This window comes from Culex quinquefasciatus, chromosome 1 (genome assembly GCF_015732765.1).
Source record: "Culex quinquefasciatus strain JHB chromosome 1, VPISU_Cqui_1.0_pri_paternal, whole genome shotgun sequence".
Lineage (NCBI taxonomy): Eukaryota > Metazoa > Arthropoda > Insecta > Diptera > Culicidae > Culex > Culex quinquefasciatus.
In genome coordinates, this window is record NC_051861.1 from 69,963,995 (window position 1) to 69,977,762 (window position 13,768).

The window sequence follows — 13,768 nt, forward strand, 5'->3', positions numbered from 1 at the left end:
AAGCTTGCTAAATCGATCTGGCAACGTATGTTTTGAGCTTGGCAACACTGATAAGTTTTGCTGGGCGTAAAGGCAAATGCTCGTTTGGATACGTCAAACTCGCGTCTGTTTGGGTACGTCAAATTCACTTCGTCCAGTCTCCCTGTTTAGGATCTCTACTCTAGACTGGTCCAAAATAAAACATTCACACAAGGAGTGCGCGAACACTTATAACTTTCATGTTATTTTTTAAATTGACAAATGTATATATTTTGATACTTCGTTTCAACTGGAAATGGCAAAAAGTTAAAGATAACTGAATTTAAAATTTTATTCCATTTCTCCCACTTTTTTTAAAGCAAAATGTTTGTTTTGACGATCAAATTCGAGTTAGTCAAATTTGAATAGTTTATTGACAATTAAAAACAATTTTTTTCAATATTTCGTCAACGCCATATTGGATTTAAAAAAAAGTATAAATCACTTAAACGTAGTTTAGGGGTCATACAAAAGCTCGTCAATCAAAAATAAGACAACGAAAAAAAAAATCGTGATTCGATTATCCGAAGTGAAAGTTTTCCGAGGGCTACGGTTAATCGTGTCTGGACTGTATAGCATAAAACAAAAAAAAAATCCACGTTATTTACGAATGGCCCCATCGCTATGTGAAACGATTGACCAAATTGCTTGCAGCTTCCGAATCGTAGTAGCTTACGAATTGTTGCGCGCTTCAATCGGCGATAAGCTGATGATTTCTGATCATTGAACCGAAAAGCAGGACCCTTGATTCAATGTATGAGATTTATTGCATTGTATTGGCTCAGAAGATCTTACGCCTTTATGATCAACAGTCTATAGGTTGCAAATCTGTGTCTGCCCTATTTTGAGATAGGTTTTCAATCTTCTTAAGTCAAACATAAATTGAAATTGCAGAAATGGTCAAACAACAAAAGAAATGATGCCTAGTGTATAGATGTTGCATCTGGAAGAATTAATGATCATTTATGATGAAATATGTAGTACCTACAAGGCTACTTTACTGCTTAGGTGGGTTCGTTTTCGTACGCAGTAGCGTTATCGCTTAAATGTTGGCATTCCGTTCAATTAATGGAATATTATATTGCAATCTCTCTTGGCGACTGATTAGTCATCACCAATTCCTTACTTTACAAACAGATCTTTGAGAGTTGAACAAAGTGATGAATCGCACGTATCATTCGAATCATCGTCGTCAGTTTTGCCAAACCAGCTAGACGAAGATGATTTTTTGCCTGTTTTTGATGTAGTTTCCTTCGAGTTTGAAGCTTTTTTAGACGAACTTGACCCTGTTATAAAATTCTCAATGGCGCTCCCTATAACCTTGGCGTCAATGCTTCTACCGTCCCATTTCAATTTACTCAGTGGGGATCGTGACTCTTTGGCCTTGGGTTTGGAATCACCGGTTTTGGTGTCTGTTTTGTCACGCAACTTATCAATAGCTTCTTTAGCAAAAGATACGGTGGGGATGTTTGACTTAACCGACTTTCGTCGGGCCATTGCCGGTGTGTGCCGGTTTGTAAACCATCCAGGCTCTACAGTTGACTCGGCAGCACTAGAAGATGATCCGGTGGCCAACTGTTTGATATTTTGGTAAAGGGAAACATCGAAACTATTTGATCGATTTTTCTTTAGATCACTACCGCTTGCATGCTGGTCTGGAGGGAGTTTAGTGATGGATTTAAATGATGATGATGATTGAGGAGTTTGAGGGGTTGGATAATCTTTATCACCACATCTATTTATTTCGGTTGCCGATGAAGCTAAGGACGATAGAAGAGATATTAGGTCAGTATTTGTACAGACAATTCCCGACTTCAGTGTTGCTTTTGGCGACGTAACAATCTGTTTCGATGACGTTGTTGCTGGTGTTAACGACGCCGAAGGCGAAACAGGCAATTCGGAAGCGCGTCTAAAAGACTGTATTGGGGGTAATGTAGTGCCCACAAAGTCCGAAAACCTTCTATTTGTATTTGTGTATCGCATCGGTGAACTTGAACCAGCACCAGCTTCATCCAGCGTTTGAACTTCACATACTTTTTCATTGCTCGTATTCCACAACTTCATACGCGCCTTTCTAGCTTGTACTATGTCATCCATAATATCTAATTGTAAATTATGTATACTACCTCTATGATCTGTAGACGGCGGTGGGCCTGTTTTGCTTTCTCGGCGTGAGCTGGCTGTGGATCTGAAAGATAAGGGATTCCAAAAATATAACACATTTATAACACGTTAAGAAATGCTTCGCCTCCCTCTTTATTGAAAAATTACCTTTGTCCAGCAGGTAATGCCGCTATTGACTCTCTTCTGTTGCGACTGAAAATAGTGGGAGGAACTTTGCATATTGTAACAACAGAGTGTCTCCGTCCACCGGGAGCCGGGGGGGTTGAACTGTACAGAGTAGCTAAGAATGCTTGCTCTATCGGGGAAGGACCTCTAGCCTGATCCGAAAGCCGCCGAACCTAATAATAAAAGACAATGAAGACAATGAATTCTACCGTTGTTACGGACGGCGATGTGATAATTTATCAAAAGTGCGTTCCAAATTGAGCATGAGCATGAGAGACCACCCATGGTTGTCCTTCTCCGATGCTGAACTGGACCGAAATATCCTATCAATACAACCGGTCATACGCTTCAACGATCGAATGGTGTTTCCCTTATCAACAGCATGTGAGCAATTCTCAGAGATTTCGATCTTTGTTTTTGTTTTTTTTGTATTTTTTTTTAATCCGGCTGAATCTTTTTTTGGTGCATTCGGTATGCCCAAAGAAGCCATTTTGCATCATTAGTTTGTCCATATAATTTCCTATACAAATTTGGCAGCTATCCATACAAAAATGATATGTGAAAATTCAAACATCTGTACTCTTTGGAAGGAATTTTTGGATCGATTTGGTGTCTTAAGCAAAGTTGTAGGTATGGATATGGACTACACTGAAAAACAAATGATACACGGTAAAAAATGTGATTTTTAATTTAACTTTTATTCACTAAAACATGATTTGCAAAAAAACACACACCTATTTTTATTTCTGATATGTTTCAAGTTATGATTTTTGAATCAATACAGATTTTTTCAAAAATCTAAATATTGGTCGCAAAATTTTTCAACTTCAATTTTCGATGTAAAATCAAATTTGCAATCAAAAAGAACTTAAGTGAAATTTTCCGATCTTTTCGAAAATAATATTTTCCAAAATTTTGAATCAAGACTAACATTCAAAAGGGCGTAATATCGAATGTTGGACTCTTTTGAAATGTTAGTCTTGATTTAAAATATTGGAAAATATTGTTTTTGAAAAGATCAGAAAATTTCACGAATGTTTCATATTTAAACATTGTAAATCGAACCATTAGTTGCTGAGAAATCGACATTAGAAAATGGTGGGTTATTTGGAAGAGACTTAGAAAACATCAATTTTCCTGTTTTTAAACCTTTGCATGGCAAAATCTCAGCAACTAAAGGTCGTATCAACAAAGTTCAAAAAAGCAAAATATAGAGAATTTTCTCAGCTTTTTAAAACTATTTTTTTCAAAGGTGGCAAACATGGGCACTAATTAAAAAAAATGAATAACTGTGACTATTTTTTTTAAGCCGGCTCCGTGGCTTAATGGTTACGGCATCTGCCTCACAAGCATAAGGTTCAGGGATCAAATCCCAGCCGGTACCTTTGAAATATGGAATCAGGAATTTGAAATTTGAATATGAACAAAAACGAAAATGAATCAGGTGGGATTCGAACTCACACCTCTGGATTGGTGGTGTGGGACGCTAAGCAGTCGGCCATCAGAAGGTTAACACTCTAGCAGTGAATTGATCTGTACACAGAAAAAAATATTCCTGTAAATTTACATTATTTATCATGTACCAAAAGGTATCATGATAAATGATGTATATTTACATTAGGTTCAGCGCCGTACCTAGGGGTTGGCGCAGTTGGCGACCGCCAAGGGCGCAAGCCCTTTGGGGGGCGCCGAAATCGGTGATTGTACTTATTTTTAATGTCAGTTATAACATCCTCATTAGGAATTTAAAAGAGAAAGGGCGCCAAAATATAAAGTATAACTACACAGAAAAAAAAAAATGTAAATTTACCCAACACTGAAACCCTGTTTTGCACGTAAACATGCTCGATGTAATTTTGAAATTCAATGTAAATACATGAATTGTTTTTAAAGGGCTGCCATGTAAAATGAGATTCAACTTAACTCGCGAATATCATGTAAACAGAACTGTTATTTTTGGCAATTCATAAATTTGAAAACATAATTAGCATGTAATTGTGTTTCATATGTAAAATTAGAGTAATGTAAACTCTTAAAGCATTTAATTTTGAATTTTGTGATTGTTTCGAGCTGTCAGGCAGAAAGCAAAAACAAATCAGTTCAATGTTTGGAGCGTAGTGCTGTGGAAGTGTTCGCGTAATTATGGCTTGATTTTACAGAAAATGTAAATTCAAAAGGTATCTGAGTGATTGCGAGTGGTTGAAACATAACAGGTAACTACAATTATTCTCAAATCTGTTCAATTAAACTGTTTGCTAATGTCTTCTTTAATTTCCAGAATCGAGGGATAATTCTGATTTTTTTTTTGTTAATTGGGCTTATAAACAAATGTAAACATTGAGTGTATCTCGCTTACTCCAATGGACATTGCCATGAAGTGCGAGGGGAGGGGAGGAGTGCACTCAATGTTTACATTAATTTTGGTTGCAGGACCAAATAAAAAAAAACTCCTGAAATGACTGTCGGCGGCTCCCATCCGTCCCTGGATTGTCAACAAACAGTCCGCAAACCGGAAGATAGGCAGAATAAGGATGACAAATCGGGAACCGGTTTCACATACTTACAATACGCAACTTCCGGACAAAGCGCAAGCAACTGGGCAGTGTTCCATCCATCGCGGTGCCTGAACACGAAGCCTTCGAAAAAAAAAAACGGAGATTCCTGTGTGGGGCACACGCAAGTGCCCAGCAAGGTGTACCAACGCGTGCACGGTTGGGTGTTCTTTTGCGCTTTGACCATTATGCCGTTGGCCATCAACTGTGGATCCGCAGTAATGTCCAGGAGCGTCGGTTAAGCCTGGGCAAGTTGATCCTGTTCAACGCCAGTGATCGCGCCACGGTGCTTCCCGAAGTTTCCACGAATTTCCGAACCGAACTACTACTCGACATCCCACCAAGTAACTCCAACTCCAGCTCTTACAGTTTCTCCGTCTTGACGCGTTAAGCGAGTTCCGAATGGTAAGTTCACTATTATTTTCATAAAATCAAATAAACTTTTGGAGTGATTAGTTTTTTTTCCAAAGTCTTGGCAGAAATCAAATTATGCCGTGTTGTGACTAGAGATCCTAAATTTAGGGTCTCTAGTTGTGACACATCCTTTGTGTTTTATGTTCGTGTTTTGTGTCTCCCTGCGACTGAAAGTTTTTTTTTTGTAATTACTCATGACGTTGGGTTCTAACTACCCAAAATTAAGTTCAATTTGCAAAATGCCCAAAGGGAGCGTTCTTTTAATACGTAACGCAGCTGGGGGTACGGGGGTCGAAGACCGTGCTACGCTCCATACAATATTTTAAAAAAATGTATGGAAATTTTGGGTCGGATGGGGATTCAAAAATCATTGTTTTTGCGTTATATAATACAAACGCTTCTAAATTGAAAGCTTAAACTTGTTGAAATTCATCTTTAATATTTTTATTGGGACGTTTGAAATGGGACCATCCATAAACCACGTGGACACTTTTTTAAGGAATCTCAACCCCCTCGTGGACAATTGTCCATACAAAAAAACTTTTTTATGGATCGTGGAAATCGCCAGACCCCCTCAAGTGTCCACGTGGTTTATGGATGGTCCCAAATAAATCATGTTGAATTTGAGTTGTTGTTATGTTTTTTTTTAAGTTTTTTAAGTTCTATAAACATAAATATAAAACATAATAAAACATGAGAGCGATCGATTTAGTCGAAAAATGTATAACGCTAAATTATAAAAAAGAGAGGTGTGTTACGAGGGAACTAAAAGCCCACATTTGCGTGAATTTATAGAATGATTCCTATCTAATAATAAAACGAAAATGGTGTATTCATCAGGGCTTCACGAAACAATAACATTTATTGTTGCGCTGATTTGTAATTTTTAAGTAAATTTTAGTCACAAACCTTTTTCCTGGAAATGTGGGGTTACCAGCTTGAATTATCTTAGAAAATACGTTTAATATATAAGATTTTGTGATAAAATTATATTCAAATTGCAAATATATTCCAAAAGCCCTGTGTAAATATTTATGTTCAACGATAAAAATCAAAATTAATAACCATCACTTTTTTCATTTTAATGCAATAAGGCGTATGCAAATATTTTTCAAAGTTTTTGCCCTTCGGCTCTGGCCGTGGTCGAGGGCGGAGGGGGTGGGGGGCTAGTTAGTTATCAAAAATAAGATTTGAGGAAAACAAAAATTTAGCGAAAAAATCACCCTAAACTCTGCTAAAAGTGATTTTAAACGCTGATTTCAGCTGATTGCGCTTAAATTTCCATTGAAATTTTAAAGTTTTTTGAAAAAATATTTTTCTGTCCCCTGATTTTTCGGCCCAATTTTGAAGGGGGAAAGACAAAAACTTTAAATAAAATTTGTACCAGCCTAAAAATAAATTGACAAGACAACATTTCTCACTTACTTTTTCAAAAGGTCCTATGCACATAGGAAACCCATGGCGCATTGGTTGTTTTGAAAAAACTAATCTAGATTCAATGATGGATCAGCAATGGTCCCCTTGGAACGGGCTGTCAAGTAGGATGCTTGAGTCAAAAATAATTACAAATTCGATTACAAATCAATATTAAATCCATTGCGGTCGTACAAAGGGCCATGATAATACTCAGAAAAATAAGCTTAATTGTTGTGTCGTTGTGAACAATAATATCAGCAATTTGAGCTAAATTTTAGGACCCAATTAAAATCTGCATCTCGAATCAAGCGGATTTTCCCCCAGAACAAACAAAAATCAGCTAATGACTAAAGTTGTTTTGAGGGCAAAGTCTTTTAATGCATGGGGCGGTGTAAATCGGCAAAATTCATAAGCTGCTTTAGTGAGTGTTTAATAAGTGTATTTTTTTGGGTAGCGTGTTTTAATTTGCACAACAAGTTTTCTACGTTTGCGTGTACTGATTCCCAGAAAAATATGCTCAGCCGCAGGGCCGTAAACGTCAGCTAAAAAGTCATTGGGAAAATGTAAACATCGACGATTCGGAATTTTGCACCTTCATTTTTTTTAAACTCTTTGTTGGCCGTTTAAATGAAGGATTCTCTTTACAGGTGAGTTTTCTTTTCAAATTATTTTATGAGATGCTATTAAAACTAACTTTTAATTTTACATTTCTAGTCACCTGCTTATTCACCACGAAATAGCGCAAGACTGGGACGACAACAAATCGGAACCATCAGTGATTTCCATTCAGTTTTATTCAGCTGACTACATGGATGACATTTTTGCGGTAATTTTTCGAACATGGACAACAACAAGCTGTCGCCGGAAAGCCGAATTATACGCCATATTTGGCGGAACCAAATCGGGTAAGTAGTTTCGGCGAACTCGATATATGGATCAAGAAGGAGTCGATTCTGACCAAATCGACAGTGTGTTTTCGTTAGACACTCTTTTCAAGTAACTATTCGAAGAAAACTGTCGAGAATTAGATGAATTTGTGTGGAGTCGCTGGAAAATATGTAGGACACAAGTGGCCTTGCCTCAATTCCTTGCTTGGTTCAGACCAAAGAGCATAAATCTAGTTTAGAGCTGATAATTTGCGGTGAAGATAAATCGGAGATCTTATATTGTGCTTTCTGTTTAGTTAAACCGATTGGTGTACGATTTAGGGATGACTTTCTTTAATCAAACTCGTCCAGCACGAGCTGGTCTTTGATGTTGGGGAAGCTTGTCACAGGTCTGACCATTCGTCTCTAAAGAAATTGCAAGAGTCTACGACATGGACATTTCTCGCATTTTTAACTCTCCTTCTGGTAGCACTCCGTCATCTTTCTCGAGTTCAAATTAAGTTTTTAATCCTAATTTCTTTTTTTAGCTTTCGCATCGATAGATACTTGAGACTGTACGATCTGGAGAATATGCACATCAAGTTCCACAAGACTACGTTGCAATTAAGCAAAAGTTAGCCGCAGTGAATCGAGAATTTTGCCTCGTCTATCGCCATCTGCCGGAGTTTTTTTTTGCTGCATTGGATTTAAGGTCAGTTCATCATCTAGTTTTTTTAGGTGGGTACAGTCCGTGTTGATAAAACCACACAAATAATTTCGACTTGTACCCTGAAACGGCAAGAATATGATGAATATGATTTTGATATTACCCCGTTGAATCTTCAGTCTGATGAAATTTATCAAATGCTTTAGTTAACTAAAAACGCTTTTGGTACGGCATGATTACATCGGATAGCATTTAAATTTACAATGAATCTGATGTAAATTCGCATCTTTAATGACGTGCACTTTTGGTACATCATAAATGATGTAAATTTACCCGATTTTTTTTTCTGTGAACCTACACATCCGGTCGTCGATCGGCTCCCAATCTATCACACGACTCCGCATCTTGCCCAGCACTATGAAGCCGGTTCCCAACTTGTTTTCGGCTCCGCCGCTCTGGTACATGGTGAGCTCCAAAGCATCATCCTCCCACATCTTCGCCTCCTTCCAGCACATCTCCTGCAGTGCTACAACATCGAAGTTGCGGGGTTTGAGCTCGTTCATCAGAGCGTACTCATACCCATCGAAACGTAGCGATCTGCAGTTCCATGTTGCGAGTTTCCAATCGGTGTCCTTTTCGTGCCTAGGTCTATGCCGTTTGTTCCGGATCCTTATTCCTTCTTGATTGTTCGTAATACTTGAATTTTGGAAAGACTGGATGCGTTTATCTGTTTGTTCTCAGCAAGTGGAACGAAAGAGTTATGTCGACGATAACATTTCAAAAGGCATCATGTACATTTGGACACTTTCTGGGTTATTGCATATCTCGACTTTTTTTTATTAGGTCCTATAAACATATGAAAGACAATAGGTTATAGGACCTTTTCAAAAATAAAAACTCTGGATATTCTGAAAGTACTCCTAATAAGCTACCTTTCCACCAAAAATGAGCAAAAGTTACTTCAGTAAAGTCTGTTTAATCATGATTTTAATAGTACCGTCATCAGGGTGACATTGTCTGGGGGTGAAATTGGGTCATACAAAAATGCTGAAATTTGTATGACCCAATCTCACCCCCCAGACCCAATGTCACCCCTGATGACGGTAACATAAACAAAATCTCTGCCATCAGCAGTCCCTGTTTATCGAGAAATTAAAAGTGCAACATGGCGTTAAACTTTCTGTCAAGCTTCTGTGAAGTTTACCATGACAGTTGAGAAAGTTTAACTCCATGTTACCGGCTCACATCTCTCTTTTTAATTTCTCGATATAGCCCTGCACGGCGTGTTTTCTGGGCAACATTAAGGAGAAAAAATAGTCATCTCTACTTTCAAATGTGTCTTAAAGGAAATTTTCTCAGCTTTCCAATGCTTCTAAGAGCGAAATGTTTCATCGGGAAATTTCTGAGTTATCTCTATTTTAAGTTATTTGTTTTAAAATCCTTAATCATTTATTGGAAACTTTTAAAAAACAGTTCAGGAAACTTGTCAAATGATGTGTTTCATATGTCATTTACTCTTCAAAATGTGCAAAATAAGACAAGAAACAACTTTGTAGAAGGTTGCAAAATGCTTAACATTTTGAAAATGAAGTTTGAACCGATTTTTTTTTAATTCAGAAATTTAAATCATAAAACTGCATTAAAATATTATTTTCACAAAAACAAATAGATTATTACATAATTGTTGCGTACAAATAACAGCGGTCTGCTCTGATTCAGCTTGGAATTAGCTGCTACAACCAAATTTTTTACAGGTTTGAGATTGATAGGATATTACAGGATTTTTATGAATAAATATCATATTCAATTCAATTCGGTTTTATTAGTGAATAATCATGTTACAATTAGTTCATTCGCAGTACATAACAGAGTTTTGGAGTTCCTTTCAACTGTGTGTTAAATCTCAATCCATTTTGGAACGATTATTGCTTATGACTAAGAGATTACCATAAGTAAGAAAAAATTTAGAAAAAAAAAACGTACTGAAATTGCAAAGGAAAAGGGATAGAAATAGAAAAAGCTTAAACTAGATCACAGTTTTTTTTATCTATTGTAGATGTGCTTAATCATTAGCTCCCCGAGGGCCAGAAATTGCTCCGCCTTGTTACGGCAGGTCCGGAACCGCGTCATCATCTCACCCGCTAGAGCAAAAAACTCTGGCAAGGTGAATAGATCTTCCCGGTTACTTCTTGCTGGGCCGCATCACCGCTACCGGCAGCGACCACGCTGGCGAACGATCGCCCCCATCCAGGAGGGAACGCTGAGTTGTTTACGGGAACCGTACGCTGTCCAGCTGCAGGAACGGTTGCGCTCGTATTGCGCTGAGAAGGGTGGGATGCTGCTGCTTTCTTCTTCCTCTTTTCCTGCTCCTCGAGGTACGCCTTGCGCGCGACGCATCCGCGGTAATTACCGGTATGGTTGCCGTCACAGTTGGCGCACTTAATGCGCGCCTTGGTGTGCTCTGCCTTGTCCCCCAAGTCCGCCTTGCACGGCCTTCACGCAGCGGGGCGGGAGGTTGCAGTTTCGCGAGCCGTGGCCGAACTTCTGGCAACGGTGGCATTGCGCTACGTCCATTGGATTTTTGGAGTAAAACCGCCAGTTTACCCAAAAACCGTCCAACGCCTTAGTCCGTCGCAGGTCTTGGATTTTGACGGTGCCGCGGTCGAAGTACAACAGGTACAAAGTGTGCGTTCCTGTGACTGTTGTCTTGCGCGAGAGCACTTTTATCTCCCGTGGCGTTATTCCGGCACCCGAGAGGTGTCCCTTCAGGTCGGCGATTGGGCGGTCTTGGTAGCCCTGCAGGACTACCTTAACCGCGGTCTTCTCAACTGGATCGAATGTGTAGAATTTGAAGTTGCTACACTTCAGTTCTTTCACCACCAGGTCGAAATTCTTTTTGTTGAAAGTAATCACTTGTACTTTCGATTTTCCAATTTTTAGACTATATTGGAGGCCTTCCAGCAACTCGTCAACATCGTCCGCCAACGTATCCAAAACAAAAATTGGAGGTGGTCGCCGTTCCTTCGGAGAATTATCTTTTTTGTCGTACTACCTTTTTTGCGTGCACGTCCATCGTCGTCGTCGTCGTCGGTAGTGCTGCTACCGTCGGTGTTGTTGTTGTTGGTTTCCTCGTCACTCAGTCTCGCGAACTTGTTACTGGTGGGAATGTTGGCGGATGTTGATGCGCCACCGGTCGACAGATTGCCGGAAGTACCTGAGCGGAGTCTGCTTCTTATAGGGCTGCGATCCTGGACACGGTAATTAGCGTGTAATAACTCCGGATTGAATCCATCAGCGCACACGCTCCCTGCGCGATGGCGGACGACGCGGCGGCGTTGTTTTGTTTACCTTTTTGCACTCGGCCGGTAGACGAACTTCGCGGGTTTTTCGAGGCCGCACTCGAACTGCCACGGCCACGGCCGGCCTTTGGCATGCTGGTGGAGCAAACTCGCGGGTAATCAAGGTCGATTACGGCGGAAAATTCGAAAACACTTTTAGAGCTCTGAGTACTTAACTGCTGCTTGCTCTGGAGGATACACGCAGAATGAATAAATATCATATTTCCTTAATCAAACATTAACCAATTGCATGGATACAAAACATGTTTAATACTCGAAATTAAACTGCAAACTACTGTTGCAAGCTTTAGGAGAAATACTTTCATTAGTATGAAATGATTGCTTTAGTTTTGTGTGTGTGTGTGTGTTTTTTTACAAGGTCGGAATCTGCTACCAGACACCTGAGAATTCATTTCTCAGGTAGTGTGGGTTGGGAAAACAAAAAGAGTTTTCCTGACCCACTAAACCAGTCCTTGAACGCCGTGCCCTTTTCCCCGGGACCACCTTTCGGTATAACTTCGGGGGCGTTGCATTTTCTGCACTAGTCTACTTACAGGATCCATGCCGGGTGTTAGAATCATTTCCTGTTCTACATACATATGAGTCCATGCGAGGGTTTAACCGCGCCCAAGAATCGCGTTGCTTTTGATCGGCTAGTCATATGCAGCCCTCTCCTTGGACCATCGAGACGTGTACCGATTTGGTAGAGCCAACCGTCATAACGTGCTCTCCTTCACAGCCACACTCGTGGGTTCTCGACTCCTGTGACCACCGAGACGTGTACCGATTTGGTAGAGCCGACCATCATAACGTGCTCTCCTTCACAGCCACACTCGTGGGTTTTCGACTAGGCTCCTAGTCGTTCCTGCTCTGATCGTCTCTCCATTTCCGCTGGAGAGCCGAAGTGATCTGCGTCACCGCTCCGACGACCGCATTCCACTTGGCGATGTCGCTGCACATTCTTCGCACCACATTATCCGGGCTGGTATCTGCTCCGATAATGGCCAGCATTTCGCTTCGCGCTGCCTCGAAGCGAGGGCAGCCGAACACCACGTGCTCCGGTGTTTCCTCGCAATCGACGCAGTCCGGACAGAGAGGAGACTCTGTATGTCCAAACCTGTGCAGGTACTTCCTGAAGCAGCCATGGCCCGACATGAACTGTGTAAGGTCTCCGTGCCTTCTGCTCACCCACGCGGATACGGACGGGATAAGCCGATGCGTCCATCTGCCTTTCTCCGTAGTGCCCCTCTCACGTTGCCACCTTGCCAGCGATTCGGCTTTCGCAGCTTCCCGGATACCTCTCGTGCCTCTTCGGGTGTATCGCACGGTGTCCTCCTCCAGTGTGATGCCGATGGGGATCATTCCGGCTATAACGCCAACCGCTTCCGACGAGATGGTCCTGTACGCGCTTGCAACCCGCATGGCCATCAGTCTCTGCGTTCTGTCGAGCAGCGCTCGATTTCGCTTCGTCCCCAGCGCCGTCCACCATACCGGTCCGCAGTACCTAAGTATGGACGTCGCGACACTTGCCAAGAGACGGCGCCTACTGCTTCTGGGTCCAGCGTTGTTCGGCATCATCCTCGACAGTGCCATGATCGCCTTAGCCGCCTTCTCGCAGGCGTAATCGACGTGGCTGTTGAAGTTCAGCCGGTCATCCACCATCACCCCGAGGTACTTGAGCGCTCTCTTCGAGTGCACTACGTGTTCCCCAACGTGTATCTGGGCCTGCTGCACCTTTTTGTGGTTACTAACCAGTATCATCTCCGTCTTGTGGTGAGCGATCCGCAGCTTCACCTCGAGCATCCAGTTCTCGATCATTGCGATTGCCTCCATAGCCAGCACTTCGACCTCCTCGATATTTTCGCCAGTTACCGTCAGCACTATGTCGTCTGCAAAGCCAACAATCTCTAAGCTGTTGGGTAGCCCCAGTGTCAACACTCCGTCATACATTCCGTTCCACAGTGCTGAACCCAGAAGGGATCCCTGCGGAACTCCCGCGGTAACAACAACGGTTTTTTGTCCATCGGCAGTGTCGTAGACCAGCACGCGGTTCTCGAAATAGCTCTTCAAGATCATGCAAGATCAGGCCGCCCAGCTCGCACTGTTGAACGCGTTCTTGACGTCAATCGTGACTATTGCGCAGCAACGGTTCCCCCTGCGTTTTTTCCTCCGCGCTTCGTCGGCTTTCTCGACCACTTTCCGGATGGC

The 13,768-nt window shown here is 41.3% G+C and overlaps 1 protein-coding gene across 5 annotated transcripts in view; it reads right to left on the reverse strand.

The window, feature by feature from the left end:
- Positions 1-428: 428 nt before the first annotated feature.
- Positions 429-13,768, reverse strand: part of LOC6053471 (flocculation protein FLO11) — a 47,690-nt gene continuing 34,350 nt past the window's right edge. For 2 of the 5 annotated variants that reach the window (XM_038266758.1, XM_038266759.1), the window contains exons 4-5: positions 2,290-2,480; positions 429-2,206 (exon numbers count right to left, since the gene is read on the reverse strand). In XM_038266758.1, the coding sequence (XP_038122686.1) occupies positions 1,141-2,206; positions 2,290-2,480 (1,257 nt within the window). In that variant the 3' untranslated portion in view covers positions 429-1,140. Of the gene's footprint in view, positions 2,207-2,289; positions 2,481-4,871; positions 5,381-13,768 lie in introns of those variants that run through there. The other 3 variants (XM_038266761.1, XM_038266760.1, XM_038266762.1) reach the window with 3 other exon arrangements.